General features: G+C 44.1%; 1 protein-coding gene across 10 annotated transcripts in view; it reads left to right on the plus strand.

Moving 5' to 3' along the window:
* STARD13 (StAR related lipid transfer domain containing 13) overlaps nucleotides 1–17,715 on the plus strand; it is a 287,066-nt gene that overhangs the window by 155,880 nt on the left and 113,471 nt on the right. The window contains exons 1-2 of one of the 10 annotated variants that reach the window (XM_041487319.1): nucleotides 16,521–16,670; nucleotides 17,186–17,448. The exons of 7 other annotated variants lie outside the window; for them this stretch is intronic. In XM_041487319.1, coding sequence (XP_041343253.1) covers nucleotides 17,280–17,448 — 169 coding nt within the window. In that variant the 5' untranslated portion in view covers nucleotides 16,521–16,670; nucleotides 17,186–17,279. Of the gene's footprint in view, nucleotides 1–16,520; nucleotides 16,671–16,900; nucleotides 17,449–17,715 lie in introns of those variants that run through there. 2 more of the 10 variants (XM_041487320.1, XM_041487318.1) reach the window with 2 other exon arrangements.

The following is a 17,715-nucleotide window of genomic DNA, read 5'->3' on the forward strand; positions in this document are numbered from 1 at the left end:
CTCCAGGGATGGTGACTCCACTACTTCCCTGGGCAGCTTCATGCCTAACAACCCTGCTGGTGAATAAATTTTTCCTAATATCCAATCTAAAACAACCCTAGTGCCTTTTGAGGCTGCTCCCTCTTGTTCTATCACTTGGAAGAGGAATCCAATCCCCATCTTACTACACCCTCCTTTCAGGCAGTCGTAGAGAGTGGTAAGATCTCCCTTGAGCTTCCTTTTCTCCAGGCTAAACACCCCCAGCTCCCTCAGCTGCTCCTCATTTGGTTTGCACTCCAGACCCTTCCCCAGCTCCATTTCCCTTCATCGACAAGCTCCAGCACCTCAACATCCTTCTTGTAGTGAGGGGCCCGGAACTGGATACAGGATTGGAGGTGTGGCCTCACCAGTGCTGAGTACAGGGGACAGTCACTGCCCTGGTCCTGCTGGCCACGCTACTGCTGATACAGGCCAGGACGCCACTGGCCTTCTTGGCCACCTGGGATCGTGTCCAGCTGCTGTTGACCAGGTCCTTTTCTACCAGGCAGTTTCCCATCCACTCTGCCCCAGCCTGTGGTGCTGCATAGCATTATTGTGACCCGAGCACAGGACACTGCCCTTGTCCTTGTCGAACCTCATACAGCTGACCTCAGTCCTTTGACCCATTCTGTCCAGATCCCTCTGCAGAGCCTTCCTGCCCTCCATAAGCTTAAGACTCCCATCCAGCTTGGCCTCACCTGCAAACTGACTGAGGGCACACTCAATCCCCTTGTCCACATGTTCTTAAGATATTAAGAACTGGCCCAATACTAAGCCCTGGAGAACACCACTGGTGACCAGCCACCAGCAGGATGTAACTCCATTCTCCACCATTCTCTGGGGCCAGACATCCACCCAGCTTTTTATCCTGCAAAGAGTGCACTTGTCCAAGCCATAAGCAGCCAGTGTCTCTAGAAGAATGCTGTCGGAAAAGGTTGGAAAGACTTTACTAAAGTCCAGATAGACATCATTCACAGCTTTTCCCTCATCTGCTAAGTGGGTCACCTTGTTACAGGAGGAGATCAGGCTGGTCGAGCAGAACCTGCCTTCCACAAACTCCTGCTGGCTCGGCCTGATCCCATGGTTATCCTGCACGTGCCACATCACAGCACCCAAGATGGTCTGCTCCATGACCTTCCCTGACACTGAGGTCAGGCTCACAGGCCTGTAGTTCCCTGGATCCTCCTTCTGACCTTTTAAATGGGTGTCACATTGACTAATCTCCAGTCAGCTGGGACCTGCCCACTTGGCCAGAGCTGCTGGTAAATGATGCAACGTGGTTTGCTGAGAACTTCTGCCTCAGTCCTTTTGTGTGGATACTGTCCAGTCCCACAGACTTGTGTGTATCTAAGTGGTATAGCAGGTTGCTGACCATTTCCCCTAGGACTAGGAGGGCTTTATTCTGCTCCCTGTCCCAGTCTTTCAGCTCAGGGAGTTGAGTACTCCATGAACAACTGCTTTACTATTTAATACCTGAGGCAAAGAAGGGATTAAGTAATGCAGCCTTTTCCTTATTGTTTGTTGCTATGTTTCTCCCTGCACCCAACAAAACATGGAGAGGCCAGTGTTCTTCGATGTCTTCATAAACAGCTTGGATGCAGAACTTTCAGGTATACTACGTTTGCTGATGATGCTAAACTGAGAGGAGTTTTTGACTTCCTCAAAGGCAGAGAGACGCTGCCAAGATATTTTGATAGAGGGCTGGGCAATCACCAACAACACGAACTTTAATAAATGGCAAGTGCCAGATTCTTTTGTTTCCAGATGTCTGGTGAGCAGAAGTCCCCCATGAGAACAAGGACTAGAGATTATAAGACTTTTCTCAGCTGTTTACAGAGTATTTTTTCTGACTCTTCATCCTGTTTGGGTGGTCTACAGCAGAGTCCCACTAGGATGTTTGCCTTCTTGGCCTTCCCCCTGATTCTTACCTATGCACACTCAACCCAATCATCACTGTCATCAAGTTCTGGATAATCAAAACTCTCTCTAACCCACAAAGCTATCCCACCACCACTCCTTCCTCACTTGTCCTTTCTGAAGAGGCTATAGCTACTCACCGCAGCACTGCAGTTGTTCATATCATCCCCACGTCCCTGTCATGGCAACTGTGTCATAGTTTTCCTGCTGCACAATGGCTTCCAGCTTCTCCTGTTTGTTGCCCGTGCTGTGGATATAGGTGAGTTACAGCTCAGGTGGGCTGTTGATCCCCTCATCCTGTCATTAAGCAGAGAAGTTCTGCCTCTGGGCACCCTCCCAGAGCTGTGCTCACAGGTGCCACCCAGTACTGGCAGCTTGCTCCTCCCAGGGCTGTCTGGGCAGCTGTGCCAGCTGTGGAGCTGACGAGGCCGTGGCTTTCTGCCAGGTGGATGGCACTGCTCCCTGGCTGGGCTGGCACTGCCCCAGCAGCCTTCCTGCACACTGCTGCCACACCCTGCTCACCAGTGCTCCCTAAGGGTTTATTTTATGTTTGTGGCCCCCAGCCAGCTGCTGTCATGCTAGGTGTGGGTTCTGGAGGCTCCTTGTTTCAGTTAAACTGAGTTAAATCCTTTGCTCCTGGACCCTGCCCCAGTCACAGGGATAGGGTGTTTGTATAGATGTGATGAAGTGAGGATTTTCAGCAAAGGCCAGCACCACTTCCATTTGTGGAAGTCACCATCTGAGAGAAGGTAAATGTTCCTCTTCAGAATAGCTCACTAAACAAAGTAGCAGAAATTAATTATTCAATATATAGCTCAGCTGCTAGAAGAGTTGGAAGATAAAGAAAAATGATGGGTGGCGGCCTCCTTGGTAACAGTATAACTAGTGACTCAAATCATGTGCTCACAAGTAAAACCAATGTGTAGCACATACTTCTCCTCAATTGCTAAACATTAATTTGTAGATTTAAACTTTTATTCAGCACCACTGTATTTCTGATATCTTAGGAAAGTAAAAATGACAACTCTTTCCTCTTTTCTGCATTTCTTATTACTTCATTTACTTTTATAGATACATATTTTATATGCATATATATACTTTTTTTTACATATATTCTCTTACTTTTCTCACTTGATAATTTTCAAACCCCATGACAGCATTGAGCCCACCAGCTTCTCTTGAATAAAGTGGGAAATTTTATTACCAAAAACACACAGTGAAAATTCAGAATATCAGTAATGACCCTTAATGTGCATAATCAAACATACATACACTGAGCCTCTACGTGAATTTCTGCCACATGTTGAGGTGTCTGGGACTTGCCCAATTTCTTTCCTGGGAAGAAACTTCATTATCAGCTAAAGATTTGGATCATTTGTTTTCCTGCCAGTCACTTTGAGGAAAATAAAGAACTTCTCTAAAATCAACAGAAACGCCTGGAATTCTGATGTAAGGATGGCTTGACCCACTCATCATCCTGACTTGACCCACTCCATCACTCCAAAACATAAAGAAACATTAGTCCACAGAGAATCAGAAATATAGTTTTATATCAGCTTGGCAGATAAGTATTTTTGTAACTACATTTGCAGTCTCTGCCTATCCCTAACAGCTCCAAGTGCTTTTGTTTCAGAACAAAACTGATAATTTGATTATGGCCTGATTTCAGCTGAGCACTTAAATGCAGTATAAATTTAAATTATTAAATATTTGAATCATGTGGACTAGTCTGTTTTGTTATATTTAACTTCTAAACCAACAACAGATTCTTTTAAAAAAGATTACCTATTAAATCAGTATGGTTGGATATATGAGTTCATCAGAAAGAGGAAGGTACCAGAACATCCATATTTCCAACATATAATAAAACAGAAGATACTATACCTAATCTGACTCAAATAGAGGACAAATACATTTCAGAATCTAGGTTAGACAAGATAACACCAAATAAAATTGACTCTGAAACATCTGGTTTGCTTTACACAAAACCATAAACATGCGTAGTTACTAAACAGCCTAAGCTGTTTCTTTGGAAGGCACCCTAAAAAACAAGGACAGCAGGACAAGTGTTTACAAAGCCATGGCATATACATTAATTGTGGCACGGCAGCATTTTAAAGAAACTATCAAATTCAGAGGGATTATAAAACAGCTGGGATGAATTGTAGGTAGGAACTGTTTTAAATCTCTGGATTCTGGGTCACAATAGAGGTTGTAACACAGTGCACTCACTTGCTCTTGTACTCCTTTGCGTTGCTTTCTCTTAAGGGAGAATTATGACTTGTAGAGGGCTGGAACCATTATCTCTTCTTTTATGGAAAGCATCAGTTGATGCAATCATTAGGGATCTTCAAACTGGGAAGAAGTTTATTGGTGTGACAGATCGGGCAACATATGGAAGGAAGTAAGATGTTCTCCAGAGACAGATTAAGTTTTTGCCAAGGCATTTTACTGAAATTTTGGAAAATAAACAGGTCATTAATTGACTCCAGATTTAGCTACTGCAAATTGTGCAAAGATGCTGCAAACCAGATGCTTTCCCCTATTTGTTATAACAACCCTTTCTATTTATAGATGCTCTTATTTGATGACTTACTTCTTTAATAGAGGGCATTGTTTTACACCAGAACCCTCATCTCAGTTTTGCCAGTAGATGCCTGACTGAAACATACATGTTCACACAATTGCAGGGATGAAACATTCAGCAATAACATAAGTAGGAAATAATGAGTAGGAAGAAGATAACATTTAATTCTTCCCTGGGTTTCTTAGCACATAACAGTTTTCAGCCATTCTCTATGCAGACCCTGCTAGTGAAATAGTAGAGGCAGACTCCTATCCCAAGGACAGCATCCTTAGACTTGTCTTGCCAATGCAGGTGTGAATACAGTCCACGCTGGCATTTCTCTGGCTTCCCAAGTTGTGTGACACAGCCACTGATGTACCTGTCAGCCCTGTGGGAGCATAGCTTCAACTTGAACTTCAGATTAAGGTTGGATCCCAAAATGGGAATGTAGCAGCCAAGTCAATGAATTTGTGCCAACTGACAGAAATACTTGAGAAAAGAAATATTCATTCCTTTTCCACTTACACTTCTTACATTCTTCAGAATGCAGGCTCTATTTTATGCTATATCCACACAATCTTGATTCATGTTATAAATAACATACTGAGTGAAAAGCATCTGCCCTGACTTGAAAGCAGTGAGTCTAGTGGGGATGCCTTCTAAAAGGATTGAGCTATACACACCAGGATCTTTACAGTCAAGACAGAAATAGGTACCTCTGAAAGCCAGTCCTGTCATCCTGAAATAGATGTGTGAGACAAGGGGAATGAATTGCCCTACGGTGGTGCTTATTTCTTGCCATAATCCTAGCCAAGTGACAGCACCAAAGACCTGCTTGCAGTGACAGACTGGGAAAAGCCATCTCTTCAGCTGCCACCTCAGTGCCTTTGATATGGAAATCAGTGAGCCCCTAGCAGTGCAGAAGTTTAATTTTAGAGATTGCTGCTCATAATATCTCTGGCTTCATTTTAAGGTACCTGCTCAAGTCAGCAAAGCAGGAGATGGAGCTGATGAGGCACCTGAGATTTCAGTGGCACTTGTATACGTGCTTAAAGGCACATGTTCTGACAGTAACCTGCCAGTGTACCTGAACTTTGCATAAATGTATTTCTTCACTGCCAGTTTATTCTTGGGAGGCAGATTGTGAATTATACACCTTTAGAAGACATTCTGAATTCATTGTAATAAAAACGGCATGATTTTACTTGTGAACCCTAACGGGTTTAGCTAAGCAACAGGGGCCGCAGCCATACAGAATTCATAATGCATGTTTTAAACTGCATTCTGAGGTTCACTTTTCAAACTAGTAGGTAGTTATTTGATGTATGAATATTTATTTTTCAGTGTCCTCAGTCAGCACAAAAGTCCATCGGGCTCAGGTATCCTGTTTTCCACAACAGCTGCTAGTGAATGCCTAGGAAAAAGTATAACAACATTACAAGTTTATGGCCTCTTATTCAGTAAATAGTTCTTTGTTGATGTTGTTAACAGGGCTGCCAATTAGGAGCAAAGTAAGTGGAAGGTTTATGATGTGATTGTGCACTTCCTAGCTGAGCTACACCTAAGCTTGTGAGACACAGTGACTGTTTCCCGTTTGAAATGTTCTGCAGACGTGTAATCCCTCACATCACAATTGCTATTTTAAAAAGTTATTTTCATGTCATTCCCAGGTGTCATGGTCAGAGTTGCCTCTGTGTCACTAGTCTGAGCAAAGTGAAGTGCCACTAATCTGAGTGAAGTGGGAACAAAGTTTATTTTTAAAGCAATACAGGCTTGCTAGTGGCTTGAAAGCAAAACATTCAGAACTCCATTTGGTTTTAATTCATCATCCACTCTATTATGTTTGGTAACATATTAGAAACCAGTGAGCATATTATTTTTCATAAGCTCCCCAGACATAAAAGGAGAAAAAGACTGAAATACGCAAATCTCTGCTTCATTCTTTTGCAATCCAAGAAGAGAGTACATACAAAGTACTTTAATGCCAATTCCAGTCTCAGCTATACACGTGCAAATCCTGAGCACTTACAGGGCATACAATGAATTCTGTCTTGGAGCAAAAGAACTCCACAACAGCATGGTCTGGAAACTTCCTTCAGGACCCAGTTTTGCCTTAATTTCATGTCCTTATAGCTAAGAACAGCACTCACCTCTCAAAATCTGATGGAACAAGAGGCGAAAAAAATTGGCAAACATAAACAGGACAAACCTTCTTCACAGGTCAGGTGCAATTTCAGTTTTGCAATATTTTGTTGCCCAACTTGAGATACTTCAAAGAGGTCTTATGGCCAGACTGAGGAAACCAACCTTCCCAGAAAGTCAGAGCTTTTCAAGTGTCATGGAAAATAGACCCAAGATGAGTAGTTCCTTTTGAAGGTTTTGGCCAAGGAATTTTTCCAGTAAAACTACATTCCATAAACATGGAGCAACACCTTAAGTAGACAACAACAAATGAGGAACACCGTGAGGTTGATTTGAAACAGAGCTGTATATTCAGACAGTGGGACAGGGAGAAAGCCTGTGAGAAGGATGTGATAGGATGCCAGGATAAACATGAGAGCAGACAGCAATATTTTCATCACTCTGTAATTGAGAGAGTAAAAAGAAATTCACAGCTGGAATGGAACTTATCAACCAACTCTCTTGGTGTGCCTATTTCGAGCAGAGGGGGAATCAACAGAGGAAGAGTCTTGGTAAGTGGCTGCTGGAGAAGGGTGTGCAAGGGAGTGTGTGAGCTAGGGGAGAAAGGAAGTACTCCTGTACTGGGAACTGGAGGAGAAGGAAGGAATGTGTGCTGGAAAACAGTTCTTCTTGCCTGCATTGCTGAAGGTTCTAGGCTTTTTCTGGCCCTTCCTGTACACTGGAAGCATTCTCCAAAGGCAGCCTATGGGGAAAGAGAGCTGCAGGCTGCCTGCCTTTTTTCAGAAGGAGCAGCATGGTGGCTGGAAAGGGAGCTCCAGGAAGCCCTTTCCTCTCTACTGCTCCTGCTATGAGGTAGGTTTCCACTCTGTAATAAAAACCAACCACCTGCAGCATTATCCAGTGAGACACATCAGCTCCATGGTGTGTATTTAATACAGTGCAAAATGTGAGTGAAAAGAAGTGTGCAAGAAATATCGAGTCTAAAAATGAAATGCTTTTGTTATGCATAGAGCAGCTGGAAGGCAGAAAATCCTGTCCAGGGACTTGTCCAGTTCATAAATATCAATATTGTAAACTGTACCACTACTGTTTTATTGTGAAAGTTCTGCCAGGAATTATTCTGGGGATTTGTTTGGGCTTTTTATTATTTTGTTAATTAAAAAAAAAATACATATATGTAACATATACTCCTAAACTTTATGATAGGAAGAAAGAAATAATTTGGGATGAAAAGCTATAGGCATCATTCTTTCTGCTCCAAACAGATGGGGCTATACAGAACCCTTGCTGTGGATTGTGCTAAATTCTAACTTTGGGTAAGGAGTAAGTGATCCATACATGTCTCATATTCTCTCAGCTTCTTTATTTGTGAGGTTGCTAATCAGACACCAGTATGGCTGATATTATGCAGCCAGATAAGTGTGCAGGAGTGTTGGTTACGCTTGCTGTGAGGTGGTGTCTCAGCCTTAAGGCTGGGACAGTGACCAGATTCTCTGCTCATCCATGACATTTTTTGTACTGGGCCTTTGTTCTGGCTCTAGTGACCTGGGAAAGGGAAGGAAATGTCGTGTGCACCCTGTTCTGCAGGGCATGGACAGGCCCATACCCAGACATCGTGGGGACAGACCTCAGCTCTGTGCTGTATTCAATGCCCCTACTCACCCTTGCAGCAGCAGCACAGAACTGCCACATGTCAGGCCAGATGTCCCCGCACTGCACCAGGGACAGTGGCTGCCACAAGGCTTAATTCAGTTTGCTCCATTAGGGAGATGGGAGAGGCAGAACAGGTCAGCAGGCTCTGCAGAGGACATCCCTCTCCAGGAACAGTTGCCACCCCACCATAACCTAAACTTCCCCCATGCATCAGCCAAAGCTCCAGCTCTCCTGGGTCTCCAGGAAGAGTAACTATCCAAGGGATGGCTTTGCTGTACCTAATGGCTGTCCTGGTGGTGATGGCCTGGGGACTGTGTAATAAAAAAGGAGGAATTCCAACTGTCTGTGAACAAAATACTTTATCCTACAGAATACTTCCCTGCGTGCAAGGCTGCAGTCCAGCCCTAGAGTCCAGACCCAGCTTATTGGTTAGTGCACATTGCTCTGCAGAGCCACATGCACAACCCTACATCCTTGTTACACACAGTTGATAAGATCTGACAACATGCATTTAATAACACCTTGGGAAATATCTGGCTAACTGCAAGTTTAGGCAATAAGTGTCTCATCTGAAGGAATCCACTACAGGTGTAAGACCATTTTAAAGGATTTTTATTTTCTCCTTAGCCCATGCAGTTACAGTAGATTTTAGTCTGCCTCTAGTGGACTGATATTGCTTGTAAGGAAAATAAATCTTCCTACAAAATTGTATTTCCTTTTTTACATACAGGTACCAAAATAGTTAAGAAAGGCTGTTATCAGTCAGGAAACTGGTGTACAGAGACAGGTTATACAACTTCCCTGAAGTCTTCCAGCAAGTCACTGCCACAGATCCTGTGCCCTAACCATCGTGTCTGTCTGCCTCACTGGGCCAGAGACTGAAATCACGCAACAAGTATTCATTGATTTCAAGGAGCCTGGAGAATTTCATATTCCCAGACACCAGTTCCCTACTGCTGTATTTGAAATAGTGTTGCCAAGAATTATTCTGTTCTGCCTTGTTGCTTTTTAAAAACTTTTACGAAATCTAACTTTGGCATTGGTTCTCTAGCACAGAGAAAGGGAAAAACTCCTGTCAAAACCAGATCAAAACCTGAATATTTCATCTCTTGCCCATTTGATCATGATAGTACTGGAGTCCTGTTGAAAAGAAAATAAATAGCAAAGCCCTTACCTGAAGTCTGCAAAGGCATGAACCTTCAGCTCAGATAGGAATGTTTGTCTGTGACTGAGTGACACCAGCAGTAGGGCTGTGTGGGGATTTACAATGTGTTTGGATAAGTATAAGGAACTAAGTTTATCTAAACACTTCCTTACATTATCAGTGTGTTATCCAAACACTTTGTTAGTGAGACTGTGAGATTAGGATGTGTGTAAGTCCACCACTACTTAAATATATTTACAGAGTTCCTGTGGATTTAGTTTTAGGAACTTGTGTATAGATTTAGCATATGGAGTTGCACTAGGCTGAAACTACTTGCATCCCATTTCTGTCATAATACTCTCCAAATACTTTAGCAGAGGAGGTCTGCCACCTGAAATGTCTTCCTCTCTTTTGAACTCTATTACCCAACTGTTGTGGGTTTTTTCCTTAATTTACTGTTGAGTACCACTGTCTTTAGGGACTTTACACAGTGTGGGATGCTGGCTATTCCTGGCTTGTGAAGAGTTCATCTAAGGCCAATGGAGTCTCTATTCGTATGCTGGTGTGGTTTGACTGAGAAAAAATGTTTAAAAACTGAGCAAGAGTGAGACCATAATGCCTAAATTAGCAGTCAGGCACTGGATGAAACAACTGACCCTTTCCAACGCTCTTAAGCAACAGTCCAGCAGCTCCCAGTTCCTTCTAAGCCCCTGGGAGAGCATAAGGGACAGAGAGGTCACATCCTCTGAGCCCGACATTGTGGCCAGCAGACCAGCAGCTTACACTTCACCAGCAAATGTGTCAGGAGGGCACAGAGAGGCTGTGCCCAGGGAAATGCTGTCATTCCACAGGCAGCAGCCCCAGACCACAGGAGCAGCTATTTTGATGCATTTCTGCACTAGCAGTGCTGTTAGGAGCCCACATTTACATAGGCTGTGAGGTGGTACCTCTGGTTAGCTCAGGTGGGAATACAGACTGGCCACTCCTGCTCAGAACAGCCCCAGTTCTGGGGTGGCCTCTGGGGTGGCCACAGGTCAGACCAACCCAGTATCATTGCCAGTTGGCCAGTGGGGAGATGCAGCTATTTTTGGGAAACTAGAATGGTGGGATAGGCATATTGTGGTTTTGTACATGTTGCATATCCTACATGCATTCACATGGTTCAAGGAGGTACTGAGCCACAAGTTGGAATTTTGTGCTTAATGGCCCTTGCTGAATTTTTCTTCCAGGGATTTTATTCTTTTTTTGAGTTCTGCCAACTTCTGGCAACCACAGTAACCTCTAACAATGACTTCCAGGAGTCAACTATACATATATGGAGAACTATTTATGTTCATTCATTTTGAACCTACCCCCACTTTCTGTTCCCAACTTTATCCATTGTGAGAAAAGACCTCATAATTACCAAATGATGAGCAGACATTTGTAATAGCATAACCATGTTTGTTGGTTTGCACTCAATTACTTTTCCAAAAAGTATTAAAATCCACTTTGCTATTTTTTTGTTCCTACTGAGAACTTGTATTGGATTTTCATAAACCTATCCAAGACCTGTTTCCTTAGAGATAACAGCCCCATTAAATCTCATCACTGTGCACTGTGTTACCTTTAGGGTGTTTTTTGTCCCATCCATTTATCAGCCTTCAAAAGCTTAAATTTTAAGGCCTTCTCAGTCAATATTGTTGTAAACACCTCCAGTATTTACAGCCAATTTCTCTTTTGACTGACTGACTAATTTGGTGTCATCATTATATTTTGCCAACTGATTATTCAGTCCCATTATAAAACCCATGTATGGACAGTGGACAAAACAGGTTCCAACACTAATGTCTGTGTGAATCCTCTGGGAAACTAATCCCATTGTGAACATAGATTATTTATTACTACTTTTGTTTCCTGTCTTTAAGCTGTCATTAAACAACAAGTGGTCTTTTCCTTTTTATCTGTGATAGCTGAGGTTCTTTATGATTGCTTGGTAGAGGATCTTGGAGAGCTTTTATCAAATCAGTTACTATTCATTTTGCTTATTTAAAATCCTGAACACCTCTACAGGAGAATTGATGAGATGAATCATGCTTTCTTGCCTTGACCCTCATCTTCCTGGCTTTTTGCATGTGTCCTTATTTCCATAAGTTTGCCTGGGTGGCTGTTCAGTCACCTCCCTGCCATCCTTTTGTTCCCTAAACGTACTACTGTTGTACTCCTGCACATAATTTCTAATCCTCTGCTTCTGTGCTGTGGCCAGACTGCTGATGTTCTTGTAATCAGGAGATATTTTATGTAGTAGTACCATCCATTGAACACATGGGTCTTAAAATGCAAATGGATTGTCCTCTGATGCTGGAACAGGGACACTGGAAGAGAAGAAAAGGATATAAAGTACTATTCAGAGGTCTCATCTCCCGGTTTGAAGTTTATCTTCAAGGGTCTGTGTAAACCTGTCTCTCATGCATAAGAGGCCCTGTGCAGCAGTGTTCATTTTTAAAATTCACTATCAGACAGTTGACACAGCAGCTGACTTTCCTCCAGAACACATCAGTATCGGGCTCTCCAGTGAAACAATCCTCTGTTGTAATTCCGTGCGGCTATTAGCCGTCTCCATCTCGCTTCCTGGCGATGCAGAAATCTCACATAAACTATTTTCCTTTTGCCCCAGTCTGATTCCTGGCAGCTCCAGACGAGCTGCAGAGCCTCAGTGCCCCAACACAGCCTCAGGAAGAAAGTCAAAGTGCCGCTGAGCCAGAGGGAAGCATTTCTGGCTGCTCTAGGCTCCCTGCTGTTTCATGCCCTGTGTGAAAGAGTTTGCAGCCCACAGTAATCCCAGCAAACAACTCTCAAACAAATGTCTGTATTCAAACATAAAACATTTTTCCTAAAACAGCAGGCAATGAACTTCTGCTTTTAAAATTCTCAGTCCCAGACATTGGATTCAAACATATGAAGTAAGTGACGGCTTCATCTTAAAGACAGCTTTGGGTTCCCCACATGTGAATTTTTTCTCTTGAATTTGAGAAAAGAGAAACTGCCTGTACTTAGCACATGAGCTGCTGTGCTGGCATTTGTAAAGGCAGAGATGGTCAATAGATACAAGATGTGTGGATAGGGATATATGGATAGGACTTCAGTATCCAGGATATATTGCATATATAAGGTATTGGAGTTGGGCCATAATCCAGTAAACTGAACTCTTCTTCTACCTGCAGAATTATAGGAGGGAGTCCAGAGATCAGAAAGTTGAAAGCAGATGCCTGAGTATTTTTCTTCTGTGACTTGAAAACAAGAGTTTCCTGCTTCTTCTAGCTACATGTCACTAATGTTAATAACAAATGTGCTCCTCTAGTGGATAGGAAGCTGTTTTGTTCTCATAGAACCAGTGCTTTCTAATGAAGAGGGGCTGTCAAGTTGCCATTAAATTTTAGATGTGAAATAACGAGATAAGTGCAACTAACAATAAAAGGGAAATGGGTCACTTCGGGAAGATCAAGTGGCTGATTACTGTGTGAGAACAGCAGGTTCAATCCAAGCCTGGACACCTCCATGCCAGGTACAACATCACAGACCTGTTTCACAGTTCACTGGGAGATGTACGTTCTAGGATGTAAATCTGCACTCCTGACTATAAAATAAGTTTTATATTTATATTTATATTTATGTTATTTGTAGTAATGCAAATGGGAAATTTATGTCCATCTCAACTACCCCACTGTAGCACTGCCTCCTGGAGTAATACTTTAAGACCAAGGTGGTGTGTAGAAACACACTGTTGTCTTGCCTAGAAAAGTCAGTCATAAGTGGATTCTTAAAGTAGTTTGTTATCAAATAAATTTTAGCATTTCTAGAGTCCATTGTATTGTTTTCTCCAGCTGATGTCAGCACCCCACTCACAATGAAAAGGAAGCAGACCTCCATTACTGCTTGAGATACTGCAATATCTATGAGCAGCCCTGGGGAGAATTTTCCTGCCAATAGTTTACTCCTTTCTCACACCAAATGCCATTTCAGGGAGAAGAAGTGTCAGAGAGACATAAAAATCAATTAACAGAAATGAAGTGTTGCAGTTCCGCCTGTGAATGCATACAGAGAAGAGTATGACTCCTTGAGCTGACTTTGCCAGTTACACAAAGTCCATGCAGTCATCAGAAGCACTGTGCTACATGATTTAAGCCTTTAACTAAAGATTCCTGATATCCCATAGTATTTCAGTATCCATCAAGTCACTGATTGTCATGTTAGATTTGACATGTGGTTATTACACTATAGATATGAGTGTGGACATTTCTGATTAATTTTTTAAAAAACCCACTAATTCCAGACATGGTTTTTTTTTGTTTTTTTTTTTTTTTTTTTTTAAAAAAAAACACTAATTCCAGACATGGTTTTATGAAGGAATCTCCTTTCCTGCATGGATCAGTCACAACATGGGAGCATGGGGTTGGATTGTCATCCTATGGGCTGTGCTTCTGTCAAGACTGGCAGCAATTTCAGGTGTATGCTGGAGCTCCCTCATAGTCCTTGTAAAATGCACAGGGAAGCTTCTATTTTGAAGTGCTTTTATGAGATACATTAACATGAAGTTCAGTGTTGCTCTATTAACTATTCCAGAAACAGTCTGTAGACTGAGACTGAAATATTAATTAGTGCTATTATATAACAACTTAGACCTCTCTAGTACTTCTTGTCTGAGAGGTTGATGGCCAAAGGAGTTTCCTTGTCTGAATGACACATTTTTGAAAATAAACAGTGAATGTCAAGGCAGTCACCAAACAAGGACACAGTCATTTTAAAAGTATGCAAGGAGGGCTACTTCTTTCTTTCGCCATGCACAACTTCAAGCACAGGAGCTTTCAAACACGCACCACAAGACCAGCAAACTCTTGTTGCTTCTTGTTTTATTTGACTACTATGCAAGTACTGGACTGAAGCCAAAGAATTCAGTGTCAGCACAGGCAGCACTCGTCAGCACCAAGCCTGGGGCAACCCTCTGGCTCTGAAGTTGTGTTTGGACCCTCGTGTCTGAGAGGAAAGTCATCATTCAGCAACAGAGGCTTCTTATTCTGTCCTTTGTGACCTCTGAGATGAGCTGCTGGGAAGCTGGCAGGGCAGCTCTGCCCTGTTGCCTTACCCTCTGATGGGGACATGGGAAGGGATGGGCAGCCACGGGGGCACTGCGGCTGGTACTCTGCTCTCTGTTACAAGCATATAAGTGGACTTGTGAGCCCTTAGTGGATGTGTTCACTAGTATATATACCTTACTTAGGCTCTTGCTGTGTTTTTTTTTTTCTTTGGACTGGTTTTTGAAGAATTACATTTCTCTTAAACTTCCTAGACTTTGGAAGTATTGCAAGGAATAATGCAGAATGCCATTAGCTGAAAAAGTCAATGAATTTTCCAACAGAAAAAGAAATCCTTCTGAATATTTAAGCAGAGTAGTATTAAATGTTAATACTTGCTTTACCTTAGCAATAGCATTTTTAAAATAGAATGAGATCAAACCACTGTAGATTAATCAAATATGAATTTCCCTGCATGGAGGTAATGTCTCTTTGGATAAACACTGTGCCTGTCATTGACGTTTGAGAGTCTCTGGGATATTTATTCCTGAAGAGATGGCAGCACAGTGACTGGCACACTGGCTTGGCAAGCTGGGGTAGGAATGGGAGCCATCTCTTCCCTGCTGTTCAGGCTCTCTCTGCTCACACCTGTGAAGCAATCCTGCCTCTCCTCTTTGCACAGCAAGGCAGAGAGGAGACTGGTCAGTCCCACTGCCTGGCTGCCAGTGCCCAGCCCTGTTTGGAAGTATAGATGGCAGTGATGCCAAATCTTTGCTCTTGAGTTTGAAGTCTCTGCTTAGAGCCTCAGAGAAGACCATGCAGGCATACTTGGAGCAAAAAGCAGCACGTACAGACCTTGCAGGTGCTGTTAATACTAATAACAGGTAATGAAGGCTTCCAGTCTATAGCATTCATTTTAAATTTCTAGTACCTGGAATTATATTTCTCCATTTTATGGTACTGCACAAGTCTCACATTGATGAGGAATAAAATTCATAAGGTGTAATGAGAACAGATTGCATCGCAGTAAAACCATGTCCTAAGGGGTTTTGCATGGAGCAAAATTTTAATGAACAGTTGTGAACAAGAGCTGTCCTTCCCCCTCTCACGTTTAGGTGACTATATCTGCCCTGTCCTCTGTGAAGAGGCAGGCCCTAGGCAGTGCCAGCTGATGGCCCTGCCCTGGTCAGCATCTGTGAGGTGGGGAGTGCGAGGAGAGCTCAAGGCCTCAAGGCTGGAGAACTGGACACAGACAATAATGTCACTGCAGATGGATGTCCAGGTAGAGTTTTGGAAGCTCAAGATCCCCCATGGGATGGGGGTTGAGCCCTTGCTGCCTGGGGCTTGCAGCCACTCCAACAGTGCTGTCAGCTGCCAGGCCCCAGCTTGACACTGGTGTCATGGGAAGGGGCATGGAGGTGGCAGCAGCATTCCTGAGCTCTGATTCTTAGAAATCACTCATTTCCCGTAATGCTTAGAAATCAGCACACACTAGGGGTGTATTAATACAAAATATTGGTATTTTAAAATGTAATGAAAAATTACTTGACTAGAGGGCATTTTCAGTATGTTTTCACTCAGATTTGCTGCCCTCCTGCTGATAAAAGTGGCAATGTTCTGTTTCCATATGATTAATTAAAGAAATAGCATCTTCTGTTGACTCAGTGGTTGATATGTGAGGATAGAATGAAAACACATGCTCCTCTGTCTGTTGAAAAAAAAACAACAAGAAGAAAAAAAAAAAAAAAGATGGCAAGGAACCTGAATAACAGAGAATATCTCCATCCCCTTTCCCTCTTCCAGGCAGTGGCCAGTTCTTGGTAGCATTAATGTTAGGAACTTTGGTTTTGTTTACTGCTGAGTGGCTGCTGCTAGGTGTTGTTGAATTTTTTTCATCCCAAGGGCTTCACTTGTTCCAGTGCTCCTTGTACCGTGTGGTTTTGGAGATTCAGACAGCCCTTCCGTAAACGGACTTTTTTCTTGGCAAACTGGGGTATGATTTTTAGAAAAGTAAGCGAGGGCATCATCACCAGAGATGAGTCAACAGCTGGGCAGCGTAGAGCAGAGGAGAAAAAGGTTTTCAGCAGCCCTGAATACTCTAAAACACACATTTTCGAACGTCTTCAACTATTTCTTCTTCGCTTTTTGAAGCGGCCCGGTGCAGCCCCTCCGCGCTTGGGTAAACTCCGGCCGGCCGGGGAGCTGCCGGGACAGGCTGGGGCTGGGGCAGGCTGTGCGGAGCCGGGAAAGGCTGTGCGGGACTGGGAAAGGCTGTGCCGGGCTGGGAAAGGCTGTGCGGGACTGGGGAGGCTGTGCCGGGCTGGGGAGGCTGTGCGGGACTGGGAAAGGCTGTGCGGGACTGGGAAAGGCTGTGCCAGGCTGGGAAAGGCTGTGCCAGGCTGGGAAAGGCTGTGCCGGGCTGGGAAAGGCTGTGCAGGGCTGGGGCCAGGCGGGGCTGGACCGGGACAGGCTGGGATTGGGACTGGGGCAGGCTGTGCGTGCTGGACCGGGACAGGCTGGGCCCGGGGCTGTGTGCCGGGCTGGGGCAGACTGCCTGTCCCGCTCCGCAGGCTCACTTCCACGGGCTGCGCTGGGAGCGATTGGCCCGCGCGGATCATGTGGGAGAGAGCCGGAATCCCGAGCTGTAGTAGTTCTTGGCACTCCTTTTGCGTTTAAAGCGCTCGCTCCTCGCAGCTCCCTGAGGCTTAGAGCCTGCCTGCTCTCCTTGCCCTGGTTCCCAGCGGGAGCAGCGCCGCGGGACGGCCGTGCCGAGCCGAGGGCAGCGGCGATGTTGAAGCAGGTGCCCCGGGCCGCGGGCACCGCCTGTTTCTACCTGAACGCCGTGTCCCCCGAGGGCCAGGAGCTCTTCTGGCGCTGCGATCCGCCCGCCCGGCGCCCTCCCTACAGGACCAGCAGGATTCTCGCCCGTCACCAGCTGGTGACCAAAATTCAGCAAGGTGAGTTGCAGGCAGGAGCGCTCCGTAGCCCGGCGTTGGCGCAGGGTCTGCAGGTCTGCTCTTTCGTAAGAGAACAGGTTTTAATGCCTCATGTTTCAGGCTCGTTTCCTGTCTCTATTCCAAAGTAATCTGGCTAGAGACAGGGTTTGAAATAGTCATTCATACCTCTCTGTTTCCGCGCATACACACATGCACCGACCACCAGGAGACAAATGCTAGTGCATGATTAGCGATTTAACTAGGTTACCTTTTAATCATAAACTGCTG

Source organism: Pyrgilauda ruficollis, unplaced genomic scaffold (assembly GCF_017590135.1).
Source record: "Pyrgilauda ruficollis isolate IOZ18807 unplaced genomic scaffold, ASM1759013v1 scaffold8, whole genome shotgun sequence".
Lineage (NCBI taxonomy): Eukaryota > Metazoa > Chordata > Aves > Passeriformes > Passeridae > Pyrgilauda > Pyrgilauda ruficollis.